The sequence below is a fragment of the Quercus lobata genome, chromosome 11 (genome assembly GCF_001633185.2).
Source record: "Quercus lobata isolate SW786 chromosome 11, ValleyOak3.0 Primary Assembly, whole genome shotgun sequence".
Lineage (NCBI taxonomy): Eukaryota > Viridiplantae > Streptophyta > Magnoliopsida > Fagales > Fagaceae > Quercus > Quercus lobata.
In genome coordinates this window covers 50332450-50347289 of record NC_044914.1, presented here as the reverse complement: position 1 = coordinate 50347289, position 14840 = coordinate 50332450, and the positions used below count along the sequence as shown (strand labels likewise).

At 37.1% G+C, this 14840-nt stretch overlaps 1 protein-coding gene, 1 long non-coding RNA gene and 1 pseudogene across 2 annotated transcripts; all 3 read right to left on the bottom strand.

Annotated features, from left to right (window-relative positions):
* The window catches only part of LOC115968392, a 142078-nt pseudogene that overhangs the window by 105006 nt on the left and 22232 nt on the right, over window positions 1–14840 (bottom strand).
* Window positions 3580–8345, bottom strand: LOC115968395 (SEC12-like protein 2). Its single transcript, XM_031087782.1, has 6 exons — window positions 5548–8345; window positions 5195–5270; window positions 4970–5090; window positions 4388–4504; window positions 4219–4286; window positions 3580–4090 (listed from the first exon to the last, which is right to left on the bottom strand). The coding sequence occupies exons 2-6, from the start codon at window positions 5226–5228 to the stop codon at window positions 4077–4079; spliced, it is 354 nt and encodes a 117-aa protein (XP_030943642.1). The 5' UTR covers window positions 5229–5270; window positions 5548–8345; the 3' UTR covers window positions 3580–4076.
* On the bottom strand, window positions 10746–11578 carry LOC115968396. The gene is made up of 3 exons (XR_004086740.1): window positions 11423–11578; window positions 11176–11288; window positions 10746–10858 (listed from the first exon to the last, which is right to left on the bottom strand). It is a non-coding gene; the product is annotated as an uncharacterized LOC115968396 (long non-coding RNA).

Below are 14840 nucleotides of genomic sequence, written 5' to 3'. Positions count from 1 at the left end.
AGCACCAGAGCATCAGTAGTGGGGCTTGTATATGTCAAATGTTAGGAACATTTGGCATTTAAGCCCCAAAACTGCTTAATAATGGGAAGGCCAAATGCTAAAAGGTCAAATTTATTTTGAGATATAGCTGCAATACCATCTTTAATGTAAGATGGTATTGTAGCTGAATTGCATTAAAAAAAAAAAAATTAATACTCTCATTTCTCTCTCCTCTCTCATTTTAACCCAAATATTTATCTCTCCTCTCTCATTTTTTCTCTTTCTTTTCTCTCTCTTCCTTCTCTCTCTTCTTCTTGCTCTCTGATTCTTCTCAATATCTTCACTCTCTCCGGCAACTCTCTAGATCGGCGTTGGGTTTCTAGATTGATGGTGGGTCTCTAGATCGGCTGTGGGTTTCTAGATCGGTGGTGGGTGGGTCTCCGCTTTTTTCCTTCTTCCGCAACTCTCTCTCTCTTTCATTTTTCCTTTTCCACGTGGGTCAACAAAATCAACTTCCTTCAAGCTTCCCAGCAGCGAATCCACTTCCTTCGAGCTTCAGCGGTGGTGGGTCTGGTTTTTTATCATGGGTTGCTGTTTTTTTTTTTTTTTTTTTTTTTTTTTTGTGGTGTTGATGGGCGGAGAGGGTGGTGGTGGTGGTGTTGATGGTCGGAGGGCAATAGGTGCAGCGGCTTGGTTCTGGTCTTTTCTCTAGTTTTTTTTTTTTTTTGGTGTTGACGATAGATTATGGGTTGCTAGTGGGGGTGGTGGTGTGCAGCGGTGGTGGTGATTGTGGTTCTTGAACAGAAAGAAAGAGTAAATAATGTTCTTGGGCTGTGGTGTTTGGGTGATTGGTGTTTGGTGTTTGATGGTCTGGGATTTTTTTTTTTGGGTAGATTATGGGTTGCTAGAGGTGGTGGTGGTGTCAGGTGTGTGTAGTGCAACAGCGGTGGGCATGTGGTGATGGTGTTATCTATAAAATTTGTGGTTGTTGAACAAAAAGAATGAGAAAGAAAAAATAAATCACGGTGACTGGAGAATATATAATTTTATTGTGTAGAAATATTATTTTATTATGTAGATATATTATTTTAATGAGTAAAATAGGAAAATAAAAGTTTGGGATGCTGGAGGTATTGTAAAATAGTATGATATAATTGATAAAGTAGTTTTTTGGGATAGTAAAATAAGATGAGATATGAAAACTAGATGGAGATGCTTAACAAATGGTAGAGAGAGAGAGAGAGGGGAAAAAAAAAAAAGCAAGGATATGGACAAAAATGAAAATCAATAAATTATGGTAAAAACAAAAATAGTAAGCAAAAAAAAAAAGTTATTAGGAAAAAAAATTAAATTAAAGATTGTGGTGGGTCATGTTTGAATTGACGCACTAGTTTGGAAATTTTGTAAAATTATTGTGACTTTTTGTCTTGTCTTTTTTATAATACTAATAAATAACAGTTATTTTTTAATTTTAATAAAAATTTAGTATAATATAATAATATTATTATTAATTTAAAATTTGATTATAATTATAATTTTAATGAAGATTATAATATAATTATGATTGATTTAAAAAATTATTATTATTATTATTAAGGTAATCCATAAGTATCAAATATCTATATATATATATATATATATATTGTGATTATTTGATAATTTACATGTCAAACTATAATTTTGATTAATAGTAAATACTAATCAAACTCTCAACTTTTTCAAAATGCACTTTTGAACAGTTTTTACTTTTTACTATACACTTTTTTTAAAAAAAAATAATAAGAATATTTTCCTAATGTGTGCCCTTAGAGTATATATTAGTATATCATTTTAGAAAACTTGTTATGAAAAAACAAAAAAGTAATTAATTATTTTGACAGTTTTTTCAATTTTTCATAAAAATATTCTCAAAATGAATGATTAATATATGTCCTAAGAGTATACATGAACCGGACCATAATTAAAAATTAAAAATTAAAAAAAAAAAAAAAAAAAAAAAAAACCAATTCCAAACAGCACCACTTTTTCAAAAAGGAAAATATCAAAAAGCTCCTAGTAAGAAAGAGTGAGTTTATCCAAGTTCCCACTAAGAACGAGTGAGTTGATCAAATTGAGAGAGTGGGAAAAAATAGAGAAAGACCAAAAATCACATTAGTAGATTAAGGGAACAACATTGAGTTTGGTTTTAGATATAGAATTGAGAAAAAAATATATATGACCAACCATAACTAACCAGTCGAGATCAATAGTAAACCCCAAAATTCTAGGGTTAAGTCTTTGCTTGTATATATAAAGTTGCAAATTTGAGCCCCCTCTCCCCCCCCCCCCCCCAAAAAAAAAAAAAAAACCACTTTAATCGTTGTTTGATTAGTTTATGACTTTATTTAGAACTAGGATTGGTTTTTAAATAAAGATGTAACCTGTTTTCTTCAAAAACATCCAATCGAGGAGTTATCCTAGAGCAACACCCCATCATCAGAGGTTTGAATAGAATTATAGAAACGTTTGTGAGGAAGAACATTAGAGGAATTGCCTGTTTGGTATCTGAACTTGAAAGCAGCATCAACGGTAATCTTCAAATGCATCATGTTACATAATCGAGCACCACTTTGAAATGCATATTATTGTACAAATATAGGCCAAAGAAAGTTTATGGGATTTTTCCAAAGAAAAAAGATGTTGATTAACAGTGGCAGTGATACCATATGGTAAAAAATAAAAAATAAAAATCTCTCCATGAGAGAGCCAATGCTGTATAATTTTATTCAGTATGTAACGAACAGTGTATATAACAAACATGAATTAAAAAAAAAATGTTAAAAATAAAGTTCATGCTATTGGGGAAACTACAATTGAGCTTGAAGAGGGGCCAAAACAATACTTCCATTAAAAATACTGTGTATTCCAAAGCCGTCCTATGCATATTATAAAGTTTGTAGACTGTTCTCTGGTATAAATTGCCGATTCAAATGGAGTAGGATTCTTAAGGTTGTAAAGATAACTCTATTATTAAGGTTTTAGAGCCTATTCTTCCATGGTAGAATAAGTGATTTGTTTTGGCATCTTTAAATTATTGATGACGTGACAAATCTAATCCACCCATTTCAAAAAGAATTTTAAGAACTCTAAATAAACTTATCCTACAAGCTCTAAAAGATCTTCAAAATTGTCATCTCTAGCTAAGGATTCCTTGATTACGGGTGGCAATTCTTATTGGCAAGCTAAAGTTGTGTCGTGTCATCTCATGAATATTCAACTATATGGGTCGACACTCACCCAACACATTTGTTAAATAGGTCAAAATTCTTCAACCCTAACACAATCTTTTTATTAAATGGGACATTCATGACAATCTGTTTGTCAAATTCTATCAAAACAAGAAGAAAGAAAATAGTATTAATTTAATTGATCTAAATTATGAAAAACCAAACAAATAGTTTTTTTGATATAAAATTCAAAACTAACAGAATAACTGCATCACAAAAAATCATTTAAAACTGAAGCATATCTTAATATCATAAATAATCAATCACAATATGTGAAACAAAATAAACTACAATAGCTAATGTCATATCACAATAATCAATTTAAGAAGCATAGATAAAGGTAAGAGTAAAGGACGATGACAATGATACGACAATGGCAAAGAATTCAAAGAAGAAAGTAAAAGAAGATAAAAACTAGGGTTTCAAGTGACAGAGAGAAGTGAATGCAACCCCTATGACAGAAGGGTCACGGTGGCTAGGTGGCAAAGAAAATAAGGTGAAATTGAGGTCAAGTGAGAGGCGGCCATGGGACTTCGGAGAATGCAACTAAGAAAGAAAATAAGTTTATATACCTAGGATTTTGAATGGTATATTGGTTAATGACATTTAGTTAGACAAATCAAACAAGTTCCGTGAGTTGGACACGAACATGAAAAGTTTATAGAAGGAGTCATTCATGTCAACCTAAATATGACACAAACCCATTAAATCTCAACCCATAACCTGCTAACTTCATGTTGTGTTAGGTCGGATTTTGCCACCTTAACTTGATTCTTCATAAAATAGTAAATACACAACAATGGCAAGTAAAATGACGAACAAGATGGCCCACTAGCTACATGCTCCTGTGAAAAGAAAAAAAAAATTGAGAGAGAATCCGAAATCAACACAAGATAAACAAACCCCCAATTCAACAGCGGGAAATGGATAAATTATTAAATAATCGGATCAAATAATCAAGTGAGGCGTGTACCAGCTTCCTTCTTTTCCTCAATTAGTGTCATCCTTGCACTTGAGTCCAGGGATACAGATGCCAAAGCCCTGTATTCAGAGTTTACATGCTTCTCCGTCAAATTAATTGAAGGAAAGAGCTGCAGCAATATTGTGATCAAGAAGTAAAATGCAGATATGTATGTTACAACCTTGAGTCATGCGAGAATGAAAGTGCAGTTACAAAGCCAAGGTGTGCTTTCCTAACAACCGTCCGAAACTGCTTACTGGCTGAATTTAAAATAAAAACATCACCTTGAGTTGTCCCACTGAATGTCAACCAATCAAAGGAGGAAATGTTAAGTGCTCGAGAAGATGCATTGTAAGAGTTAAAACATACACCACACCGTAAGTATCGTTACAGACCAAAAAAAACAGAAGTTCATTTTTTCAGAAATAGAGGAGGTCCTTCCCACAAAGGATTGGACCAAAAATGCAAGTTGTAGTCATTTCAAGACGGCAAACAGATTGAGGGCATGACATATAAACCATTTTCCTTAAGCCAACGGTCTCAGAGACTATTGCAGGATGTCTTTTAAAAAAAGTAAGTTGTATTCTCTCAGTGTTGACCATAGTGAGATACATCTACTGTAGATAACTCTAGATGGGAGGATTGTTGGTGATAAAAAGAACAATCACATCTATCAAGGATACAGAACTTGAAAAATAAAATCACGAGGAAGGTGAAAATTCATCTCCACGAGAACTTGAACTAGCCAAACAAGTTTTTTTACCAGGCAAGTAGCTTTCCATCTCGTGAAACAATTAAGGCCAAAATTGTGTCACGTACTACAGTCTTTGATCCTATCCTCTTCCAGGTTTTTGTATCCCATGTTACAATGTTTCTACCTTTACCTATGTAGAATAATAATCACAATGATCAGCTCATGAAATGGTACGGTATAAAAGGTAAGCACTCTTTCAAAAACTGGAAGGATGGCTTCTAGTCTGATTTTCACCTGTCACTGCAGCAATATATAGAACCTGATTCATATCATTACTCGCAGACAATCTACAAAAGCAGAAAACTTAATCCTGTATGTAAACAAATCTTATTAGTTCAATCCATATTATAAAAGATTTATCAAATCAAATCAAAGAAAATCATGAAGACTTTTAAAAGATGTACTAGTATTATGCCTGTGTGTTTTACTTTATACTTCTACCAGGAATGAAAGCTGTTTGAGTAGGGCTTATGAGAATATCAAGGCAAGCTTTAAGACGATTGGCCAGCAGCATAGTAATGCATTTGTAAATAATGTTGCAGCAAGAAATAAGTCTAAACAAAGACATGGTGGAATAGTTTAGCTACCTTAGGTACAAGAGTGATAATGGTAGCATTCACTTCACCTAGGAGCTTAGATGAGGAGAAGAAAGAATGAATATCAACCAAGACATCACCCTTCACCATATGCCAAGCTTTCTTGAAAAAGTGGACGGTATATCCATCAGGACCATGGGCTTTGTCACCGTCCATGAAAAACAAAGTGTCTTGAATCTCCCTATCTGTAACTTCCTGTTGCAACTCCATTCTCAGCTGCTCAGGATGGGTCTACTGCATAATCTGAGCAAGGTCAGAAATAGAACCAAAGAAGTCCCTATTAGCTGCTGATAGAAATTCACTGCTAACTCTTTAATCTGCCAAATATCCACCCTTGCCCCAGAAGCATCATAAAGACATTTTAGTTTATTTTTTAGCTGCCTTCACTTTCACCATTCTATGCAAATAGCCACTATTTTGGTCACCCAACCTCAGCCAATAGACCCGTGATTTCTGCCTGAGAAAAGCTTCCTCTGCACTACTAACAGATTTGTACAAATCAAGAGCTTCCTCTGCACTTTGTCCAACTTACAGAGTTCAGAACAACCAGGATTATTCAGGAGACTTAACTGGACTGAGTCATGTTGAGCCTTAGCAACTTCAAGTCTCACAGAAATTCCTCCAAACCTGGTCTGGTTAAAGACCTTTAACTCAAATTTCAGGAGCTTTAATTTCTTGTAGAGGAGAAACATAGGAGTTCCATGAACAACCTAAGACCTCACTTGACTTAGAATTTCAAGGAAATGATCATTAGCAGTTAAGAAATTAAAGAAATTAAAAGAATCAGGACTAGCATTCTGCACAGGCAAAAGGGATAAAAAGATGGCAGCATGGCCTGAAATCCCAGGAGGTAAAACTCAACCAGAGTCTAAGGAAAAACAGATAACTAAATAGAATTACTGAGGGCTTTGTCCAACTTCCTAGCCAAAAATGCAGTAGCATCTCTCTTATTATTCCAAGAGAACAGAACACCAATATAAGGATGATCAAATAGTCCTTGAACACCCATCCAATTAGCAAATTCAGCTTCAAAACTAGGGTTTCCCAATCCCCCAAACCTCTCACTCCAGTCTTTAACTACGTTGAAATCCCCCAAAACCACCCAAGGTCTATCTCTAGTCCTCCATTGTAATCCAGAAATGGCTTGCCACAGCTCCTGCCTTTTAAAACCACAGTATGCACCATAAACAAAAGGCACTTCCCATTTTGCTGAATTAGAAAGAAACACCACCTCCCAATGGATAACTTGATCAGCCTTTAACACCATTAAGACATGGAAAATATTAGTGTTCCAACAAACCCAAATTCTTCCTAATTCATGATTATCATAATTATTGAGGAAACCCCAATTTGGAAATAAGGCCTCTTTTATCTGTAGGCCATTCCTATCTCTAAACTTTGTCTCAACTAAATAAAACAAATCAGCTCTTTGATCCCTAATTAATTTCTTTACCTCTCTTTGTTTAGAAGGATCATTTAGACCCCACACATTCAATCACAACACTATCGTCTAACAATTTTCAAGTAAACTGTTCACATCACTCACCATTGGAGTATTAACAGGGTTAAGCACAATCTTACCCTTTCCCATGGCTTTCACAGGTTTTATTGACTTTAGTTTAGCTCCCTTCTTTATGCCAGCATCCAAAAATTCCAATAGAGTGAACTGGACTGGTGCCCCTTCCTCACACCCTTCAGCTTTCATCCCAGCAACCACTTGAGCTCTAGTGACTCTCCTATTTCCTTGCCTAGGATTGGGGGACACCACATATGCAACACTGGGGTCTTTCATTCCAGTATCTAGAGGAACAGGGACAACATCATTCACAGTACCACCCGCGGACTCAGAAATGTTAGCTTTATCTTGAAGTGCACTCAAGTCATCTTTCCTGAGGACAGAGACTTGCTCCTGTAGCCCCCCCATCATTACCATTCCCAACCTGAAGAGGGCCAAATCTATTAGGTGACACAGAAATTCCTCCACCCCCAGCCACAGATATCTTCAGAGAGGAGGGAGGTCCTGTGAACTTGACCCTTATTCTTGGGAACCCAACTCTTGGAAGGTTTAGAAGGACAGAATTTGGATAAGTGACAAAACGCTTTGCAATGCAAACATTTTCAGGCTTACATGGATACTCAATTCCAATTTCCAAGATCTTTCCATCAGGCAATTCAACAACCAAAGAATCAGGAAGTTCATCATCAAATCCAATTTGCACACAAACTCTAGCATATCCAAGCATCTGGTGTTGTTAAGGGACTGCATCAGCATATAATGGCCTTCCCACTCTACTTGCTAAATAACTCAAGCACTTCGGGGTCCATAACTCTATAGGCAGTTGCAAAAATTTCACCCAGATAGGAATTTTGCCCAACTTTAGATTACTAAGTTGCAAACCAAGCTGCCATCTTCAAAGAAAGAGGGGTCTATTGGCCACATACCATAATCTAGCATTAAGGACAGCATCCCAATCTTGAACCAAAACACAAGATAAGGCCCTTCTCAAAAGCAAACACCTCCACCTCTTACCAAACAGCTTCCACAAAGTCTAAACAGACCACTTTACCAGGAAAAATGGTTACTGTTTGTCAAAAAATTGCCCTACCAAATATGTAGACCATTGCACAACCTCAATAACTTCTTGAGGTGGGAATACAACAACCCTGCCATTTCACATGCTCGGAGGGTGATATTCTGGGAGCATCTCATGTCTATCTCCCAAGAAAAGAGATTTCCAATCTTTGGAAACAGGATTAAACTTCCAAACCCCTTGCTTACCAAACAATTGAAATTAGTTGGTTTGTTTATCGAACACTTCTTAAAATTTTCAAAAAGGCACAACTTTTTTAGGTAAATTTTAAAAGTATCATTTTATAGACTTAGGGTGTGTTTGGCTACCGCTTATTTTGCTGAAAACTGAAAACACTATAGCAAAATAATTTTTAAATGTGTGAATAATGTCGTGGAATCCATTTTTAATGAAAGTTTTGTTGAAAAAAAAAGGTTTGTGGGTCCCGTGAACAGTGCACCGAACCCACTGGAAACACACCACAGCCATAGAATGCTCATCTAAAAAAAAAAAAAAAAAAAAAACACAAACGCAAGACGCTGCCTTTTCATCAATACCCAAACGGGTACTTATTTTAGAATGTGGACATCTCCCAAAGAAAAGATGGATATGCGGGAGGGACTATAATTTTTAAGATTAAGTTATAATCAGATTCAATAGATACTAGGGTAGAGTAGAATCAATATAATTTCACATCATTTTAGAAATCAATCATGAAATTTTACATGTTTAAAAATTATAATCTTCACTTGCGAAAATTTAGCCGTTTTATTTAAAAAATAATTTCTTATCTGATTTTATATTTTAATTCAGATCAAAACTTAACTCGGCCACAACTTTAAAGCAGCAGTCTGCATTTTTGGATTTAGGTATATATTATTAGAACTTGGATGTCATTGTATCTACATTCTGCATGACTTTCAAAGTATGGTCTCAAAACCTGAAGCATGACTTTTTGCATAAAAATGGTCCTTTCAGGAATTTCTCCTAGCAGTAAGCAAACAATGACTACCCATTTGTTACATTGAACTCGAAAACCAAGTGCAGCAATAGGGGCTTTCTGAGCAGCTGCAGGAGGGATTCTTTGCATCTGAATACTCCGACTATATTGTCCTAATCTTTCCTAGGTAGAAAAGGTAGCAGAAGAACTGCAAGAGTGAACAGTTGTTTCAGAATGTGCAACTTATAAGTGAAACAATTTAAAATAGATGCCATAATCACTGCCCCATCAGTGAGATTCGAAACTAAGAAACCCTTCCATCCCCTCATCCAAAAAAAGAAAGAAAAATTGTTCCTTCACTATTATTTGTAATTTTTCCACAGCAATTGGATCCTGTCCATCTATGTTTTGTTTGACATGAACCAAAATTTCTCTAAAATTTTCCATTTCCCTAAGGGCCCGTTTGGATTGAGGGGAGAGGAAGGGGGAGTGGAGGGGAGTAGAGTAGAGTTGGTTGAAAATAGGCTCAATCCACAGATGCAACATTGGGATCTTTTATTCCAGTATCTAGAGGAGTTGGTTGGGCCAACTCCCCCTTCCTCCACCTCAATCTAAACGGACCATAAAAGTTTAAAAATCATATATAATTTGAAGCAAACATAGGTAACTATATATTTAGTAAAGACAAGCGATGGGGTTGCCAGGGAGCAAGCATGACGAAGGGAACAAAAGGTTGACAAGAATGCCATTAAAAGTGCATTCGATAAGCTATGTCATGTCATGTTATTATCTTTGGCTTAATTGTTCAACCTTTTGCAATAATTATAACTATCACTGTACTGAACCCTAAAAACTTAATTTTATAGTTGCAGACATGTAACTTGGCTTCCCACAGAAATCTGAACCATATCCTACATGTCAGTGACCCAAAAATGTAATGGGCATATAGTTTTTTAGTAACAACATTTTTTTTTTTTTTGAGATAGTTATAATATGCTACTAACCCCAACAGCTTAAACCCCTTTCCACCTAAACTCCCAAGCACTTTTTGCATGGATAGGTGTCAATTGAGCTACAAGGCTCTAGGCAACTTTGTAATAAAAAAAATTAAGAGCTAGAAAGCACAGATGCGGCTAGGAGGGTGCCGCACTTGAGTCCGACGCGGGACACAGCGTCCGACGTGGTTGCCCGCGCATCGATGCTGTGTCTGAGCTTTTTTCTTTCTTTTTCTCGAATTTGCGCCAACTTGGTTCGATTCGCGCCGACGTGGCTCGATTAGCGACGAATCAGCTTCGATTCACGCTGAATCGGGCTGATTCGGCTAGAATCGGGCCGTATCGGCCATATCGGGTTGTATCGGCCAGCGGTCAATATGGCCGAAACAGCCAAAACAGGCCAAAATTGGCCTTGAATCTTGTCGGAACAGCCGAAATTCTGACCTCAGAGGCATAGTAATGTGTTTCTTGCCTTCTTCTTTCTTTCTTTCATGAATCAAGACATAGTAATTTGTTTTTTAAGAATATTTAATAGTAAAAATATATAGAAAATATAAATAAAAATATTTTTAATAATTTTTTAATCGCCGAGTCCCGCCACACCCGCACCTTACTTTTTCAAAAATTGCCGAGTCCCGCACCCATACCCACACCCGCACCCAAGTCCTAAAACGCACCCGTGCTTCATAGATTAAGAGTTACCGGCTGGTTTGAATGGGCTCCAAATCGAGGTGCCTTTGACAGATGCTTCTTTGCCTGATCATATAAGTTGTAACTATCAGGCAAAGAAGTGCTTCCTGCATCATACCAATATCCACGTATAAGACCTGGTAATATAGACACATGATCTATCAATTACAAATTTATCTGATCCAACTCACATATCAAAATAAATAAATAAATAAAATTTACCTGACCCAAATCGTTATGGCGTAGGGTCACAATACAGTGCAGGTAAAGGAGGTTACTGTTAATGCATGAATGTCCAAGTTAATCATACAATCAATCAGTATGAGTGAGAGACAATATCATTCAATTCAATACACATTTGCCTCACTGATAAAGAGAGAATTAATCCCTAATAATCAGATAGTCATGACAAAAGAAAACTAACCCTCTAATTTCATCAAGACCCCCAGGGAGTTCATAGCTAAGAGAATAATAGAAGTAGAGCCTGGATGCTAGAACATCAGCGAACAATGGTAACCGAGGCGTACAAGCTTTAGCCTGAGAGACATCAAAAGCAATGTTAAAAACCACAATGACATCAGAAGCAATCTAACCATTTTACCTCATTGTATCTCTTCAGATCAATGAGAAATATTAGCACAAGAAAATAGCATTGAATCCCTAACTCTCACAAGCAGTGTTTTGCAACAGTTTGAGTCCCAGATGCAGCAGTGTCAACATCTATGTCATGTTCATCCTCCTGTAACCAACATTTAAAAAGTGTTCAAAAGCATGAAAAACATTCAATATATAAATTCTGATTACAATGAAAATAATTCTCAACTAACTATTCCTGTCATTTAGGTTGCTCAACAATATTAAATGCCATGGTCTATGACACTGTAATACTAAATGTCATTATATTTCTAAACTTTAAAAAAAAATTATTAAGTAAATGATGTTTATTAAATCCAATCTGAAAGTAACTTAAACTTCTAGAAAACATAAAACATATGTTAGAATACTCCCACATAATTATAAATCATTAAGTAGAAATTAGATTGCAAATCAAATCCTACCAACCTTGGAATTTAATTTCCAATAACCTATTTCATATGAACCTCATTCATATTACCATATTCATTCACTTGAAAACCATGTTGAAAGGCTGAAACATTTGGCATCATTGGATATGGCGCACACACTAGCATTAGTTTCTTGATTGGAGCATAGTAGCACATAGAGGAACTATGGGTGTTAATGGGTTGGTAAAAATTGGGCTTCATGGACTAGCAAAAAAATGCATGATCCAACTAGATGCGCTGCCATATTGATTCCAATCAGTTAGGTTCATCATCATTGGTATCATAGTTGCTTCATCTAATGAGTCAGCATCAAAGGGAAACATTTGAGGAAATTCTGATTGGATGAAACATCATGGAGATAGGTTTTTTGCTGTTAAATAAGTGCAATGCGTAACTAGAAACTAGAATGGTTCTGGTTCTGGCTTGCAAGGAATGCTAGACTTGAGAATGTTTTTGCTTGGGCTCGGCTTGTTTATCAAACAAGCCTAAAAAGGCTCAAGCTTAGCTTGTTTATAAATAAACAAACACGAACGAGCTTTTTATCGAGTCTAACCCGAGCTGTTTATCAATGGCCCGATTCATTTAGCCCTGTTTTTAATTTCTATTATTTAACATCAGAATACGCCAGATGCATCATCAATTGTGCAAACTGCTAATTCCTTTGTTCACTTATTAAAAAATATACCATTCCAAGAATGAATAGAGAGAACATAAATTACAAAAGGACCCAAACTCGAAATGCCCCCAAATTTACCTTGGGAACATATGCAAACAACAGACCATGCAACTCAGATCCAAGGATGAGAGTGAAATTGAGGAATGCAATAAGCATAGCTGCATTCAGCTTCCGCCTCAGCGTCATGGTGAGCTGAACCACATGCACAATACATCGCACCTCTCAATTATACGCACTGGTCTAGATGAGAGATGCAATCCCCTCCAAATCTAAACACATGTATATATATGCCTAAACACCAAATCTAAAACATGTATGCTACATAAAGTTGCATGTTGATAGACCAATATACCGTTATCAAAGTTGATGTTTTTCACTGTTTGACTGGAGTGTCTGGATGTTGGCTTGGTGGTTTGTTTGGCATTGTTTGGTGGATTTCCAACGCTATTAGGTGTTTTCGGCTATTGCCTTGACAATTCTGACATTGTGTAGTAGGTTCTTTGGAGGCCCGGCTACCTCAAATTAGTTAGAAATCCTGTTTTAGTTTGTTTCCTTTGTTCAATATGGGTGGATTTAGAAGTTTTTTTTATTGAATCTAAGTTGTTCCAGTTGGTGGTGGAGGAAGGAGGGAACTTTTACTCCCTCAAGATTTTTGAACGGGGAAAATACTATATGCAATCGGTTTTTTTGGGTAAGAGTCCAGCACGGTGGGTAATGCGGAGTCTAGAACACACCGTGGTTGGGGTTAATCCGAAGCAATTTTTCACGTTCAGGGATGGTGATACAGCTTATACTTTGCAACGGGGGTCCAATTCGTTTGGACAGTACTTATCTGTGACAGAGCTTAAGGTAAGGTGGATTACGGAGAACCATCATTATTCCTGCTGGTAAGTCACAACAAGGATGGAGAACTTTTGGGATTGAATTAAGAAGAATATTGGAACCTTCCCAATATGCGTTAGGTGGATTGAATTTTGTACCATACAAGTATAAGCAGGTGCCAAAATACCGTGACGCCAAGTCCTATGTGGAAGCTGTCAAAGCTCCAATGCAGGCAAGGTTGAAGCCTATTCAGCAGCTTTTTATCAAAGAAAAGGTAAAGGATGGTGTCGTGAAGAATAATAATTTGGAGCCTCCGAGGGACAATTCTCGCACACAGATAGTAGTCTCTGAAACTCAGGCGGGAAGTTTTCCCCAGGCAACTGTGGGAGGTGGTGAGGGTGGAAAGGGTGGTATTCATGGTAAGAATATCATAGAGGAGAAAATCCCGAAAGAAAATAAATTCAGTATTCCTTTGAAGTTTAATTTGAATTCAAAAATTGTTGAATTTGGAAAGTTACGTGATAATAGAAAGTCACGTTGGTTAGGAAGAGGGTTGACTGTGGATGTGAATGAATTTGGAAAGAGGCGGGTCTCCTGGGATAGAGTTAAGGATGGTAAACAGGTTGGCAATTGGGTAGCAAGGGAGAATAAGGATGTTCAGAAACAAATAGTGGGGCTAGACCCATGCAATCGGAAAGCCCGTAGGGAATTGAGTAAAGCAGTGGGTCTTCAGGGAAGTGTAGAGCCCACTTTGGGCCTGGGTTTGTCAAGCCCATGTAATTTTAAGACTAGAGAGTGTTCTATTAGTAACCTAAAGGTCTTGGAGACTTCTTATCAGAACTGTCTAGCTAATCCGAGCTCAGGTAAGAGTGAAATTAACGCAAGTAAGGGCGGTCAGCACAGCCCGACACGATTAGCTCTAACACCCACCATGCCAATAGGACCAGAGGTGACACCCACGGTGTCGATAAGCCCAGAGGTGACACCCACCGTGCCGACAAGACCAGAGGAGGTGACCCACACATCCCACGACTTGATATCAGCGATCGGTAACTCGAATGGGTCGATGTTGATGCCGATGGTATCCTCGGCCATCGTGTTCACTACTATTGCACCAAAAGTGATGGGTTCCAATGGTTGTGGTGGTCCAAGTAATCAGACCCAACCCTTCACCATGTCAAGCAAGCCAGTGGGGGCAGTCCAGGCAGCTAGTGAATCGGTACCAACCTATAGTGATCCGATGGTGTCGGCGCTGGTGTCACTGACTTCTCAAATGGCAACGAAAGATGGGGAAGAGGATTTTATGGGTTCGGAAGGTTCAGTCACTACAAACTATGATTCTAAGTGTAAGGGAGTTCACTTACTCGACCCCACTATTAAGGAGTTGGTTGGACACTTGGATAAGTCCTGGGGTAATTCCAAAGACTGGATATTACAATTGCGTGATGGCAAACAATTAGTGCTCCCATTGTCATTGTATCGTTCTCCAGACTGTATGTCAATCAGCTCAAGTTTGGAGGGAGAATG